Raw genomic sequence first — 2844 nt, forward strand, 5'->3', positions numbered from 1 at the left:
AAAATCAAACATGCCACAAGATAGTATTTTCGGTTGATATATATTATATAAAACGTGTGTGTGCGTGTATATATACACACGCATATATATATAGCATCTTTGACTACACACACACACACACACACACATATATATAGCTTCTTTGACTACACACACACACACACACACACACACACATACATGCACACACACACATATATGTAGCCTCTTTGACTATTTAATAAACATATGATCAGATCATGTCATTGCATTCGGTGATCGGACACTAACAGGGCTGGTGGGTACCTGGTTTGACATCAAGTCGCCTTGGACTAAGTTATTAAGCCTGTCAAACGATACGTACTATTTTAGCTGCTGTTATAATAATGATGCAGCAGCAGTGGTTGTTGCTGGTGCTGCTGGTGTTTGCCGCCACTGTTGCTGCTGCTACTACCATCTTTGTGTAAAGCCTATCGATATATTCGCTCGTCTGATCACACTCTAGCAGCAGATGAAGAGTGGCTTGCCACACACACTGCTAAAGACAGCGGAGAAAAAAGGCGAGCGGAGAAGAAGCGGCAGTTGCAGAGAAGGGGGCACGCCATACTACAAGGCGGATGATGATGGTGCTTGTATAAGAGAGGAGAGAGACAAGACGTTCGTATATACATACAGAGTGAAAAAAGCGAAATATAAAAAGAAATTTAAAATCAAAAAGAAAAAAAGAGAGAAAGGATACCAGGAAAGAAAAGAAAAACGAAAAAATTCACATTATATTTAAAAAAAATTGATTTATTAAAAAAAAAAGGCATCTCGGAAAAGAATATACATATAAATATATATATATGTCCGGCAAATTACCAATATTGTGTTTTTGACGTGAAGAGAAAAGATACTGAATTGACGAGAAGGCTTTGAAACCGTGATTAATTAATTACAGCTAAGTGTCGTCCTTGTTGTGGCTGGGGCTCGAACCTTGTTCTGTCTCTCTCCTGCTCTCTCTGGCTTTATAGATACACCTATATATATATATATATATATATATATATACATATATATAACCCTTCGTTATTTGAAAAAAATCTCCATTCCATCCCTCGATCAAAGTCGTCTCGGTGCTGTCCATTTCATTCTGTCGATTTTTTCTTACCAATTTGTGTTTTTCGAAGAAAGAAAAAAAAATCTATCGACAAGAAGCAACAACTGCTTTAATTACAGTACAACATTGCTTGTTGCTGCTGTGTCACACTATATACACTCACTCCTACATATATACGTATACATATATATATATATATATATATATATATATATATATATATATATATATATATATATATATATATATATATATATATATATATATATATATATATATTTAAACCTACATACAGGCATACAGACACACGTACCTATGTGCATTGATGTATACATCAAACAGGGCCACTGGCAATGCACATTATAATTATTATCACTGAGCATAATATACTGCAATGTTGAGTAACTAGTCATCTTCAGCTTGGGCTATCCATCATCAAACGATAGCACTCACTTTCAGGGCGGCGGCGGCACACACACACACCACAGAGTGCCTGTGTGTGTGTGTATGTGTGAGTGCATGTATCATCTATGTTGTATATGTGTGCGTACGTGTGCAGTCTAGCTGGTTTGCCTGCTGTGGCATCCTACTACCTCTGTACCAATCTCCGTCTCCGAGATCTCCCGTTCCAATTCCTCTCCCAGACGTTACGGAAGCACCAACCAAAAACGGGCGGACGACAACGGGCGAACTACACAGTTCGTCTTCAGGTCCTCCTCCTCTGCCGCCTTCACCCCCTCTTGTCGTCGCCGCATCGGCTTCATTTTCTGTTGGGTTTTTAACTCCCCGCCATTATTTGCTGACACTGGTGCAATAGCTCCAGTCAGGCTGTCATTTCCTGACAACAAACACATCATCTGCAACAGTGAAAACTCCCAATATGTCGACCAACCGTCGACCATCTCTTCCGCCTATGCCTGATATAAGTCATCTTACTGAAGATGAACGCCGAATTATCGAAGATGTCCTTAAGAGACAACGAGAGGAAGAGGAACGGGAGCAACAGATGATACAGTAAGTAATCTTTGATAAATTATCTTTTCATCATACATATTTTCACACTACACTTCCATGAAACTATCCATTTATCTTCCAATTTAATTATATTTCATTTATGCTGTGTTGTAGAAATACTTCATGCATTACACGACAGAAAGAAATCAAGTAAAAAAAAATAGATGCATCCTTTTTTTTTTTGTCGTAAAATGGTCGTATATAGGTGTGTATATATGTATGTATGCAGCCAAGTAAAGATAAAATATTTCAGATGAAAAAAAGTAATAAGGAAAAAAACGGACGAATTGTTATTGCGTGCTTCCACGCCCCAATGTCTTGAGAAACTGCTTCAACAATTTTTGTTTCCTGTTATATATATATTTATTTATATGATGTGATATGATATGATAATAAACCACTTATGTCAGTAACAATATAACAGTTTAAAAGTTTATGTAATGACGATATCCTTAACGCGTTATACTCTCAAACCAACTTTGTGTTCATTGGTTCTACTTTCACTTTCGTGTCATAACAGAAGACAGACTTAAATATATATCTCCTTCGCTCAGATATTCAAATACATTTGACTCTTGCTGTTTCTCTCTGTCTCTGATTCTGTCTCACTCTGGGTCTCTGTCGATCTGTCTGTCTGTCTGTCTGTCTCTGTGTGTGTGTGTGTCTCTCTCTCTCTCTCTCTCTCTCTCTCTCTCTCTCTCGCTCGCTCTTAATTATGTGATCTATCTGTCATACGCTATTTTGCTCTGTAT

General features: G+C 37.6%; 1 protein-coding gene across 21 annotated transcripts in view; it reads left to right on the top strand.

Annotated features, from left to right (window-relative positions):
• The first annotated feature begins 485 nt into the window (after window positions 1-485).
• LOC106883284 (regulating synaptic membrane exocytosis protein 2) overlaps window positions 486-2844 on the top strand; it is a 272841-nt gene continuing 270482 nt past the window's right edge. For 19 of the 21 annotated variants that reach the window (XM_089349850.1, XM_089349857.1, XM_089349852.1 and 16 more), the window contains exon 1: window positions 486-2092. In XM_089349850.1, the coding sequence (XP_089205976.1) occupies window positions 1959-2092 (134 nt within the window). In that variant the 5' untranslated portion in view covers window positions 486-1958. The remainder of the gene's footprint in view (window positions 2093-2844) is intronic. The other 2 variants (XM_089349855.1, XM_089349868.1) reach the window with 1 other exon arrangement.

The sequence above is a fragment of the Octopus bimaculoides genome, chromosome 3 (genome assembly GCF_046866305.1).
Source record: "Octopus bimaculoides isolate indiv1 chromosome 3, ASM4686630v1, whole genome shotgun sequence".
NCBI lineage: Eukaryota > Metazoa > Mollusca > Cephalopoda > Octopoda > Octopodidae > Octopus > Octopus bimaculoides.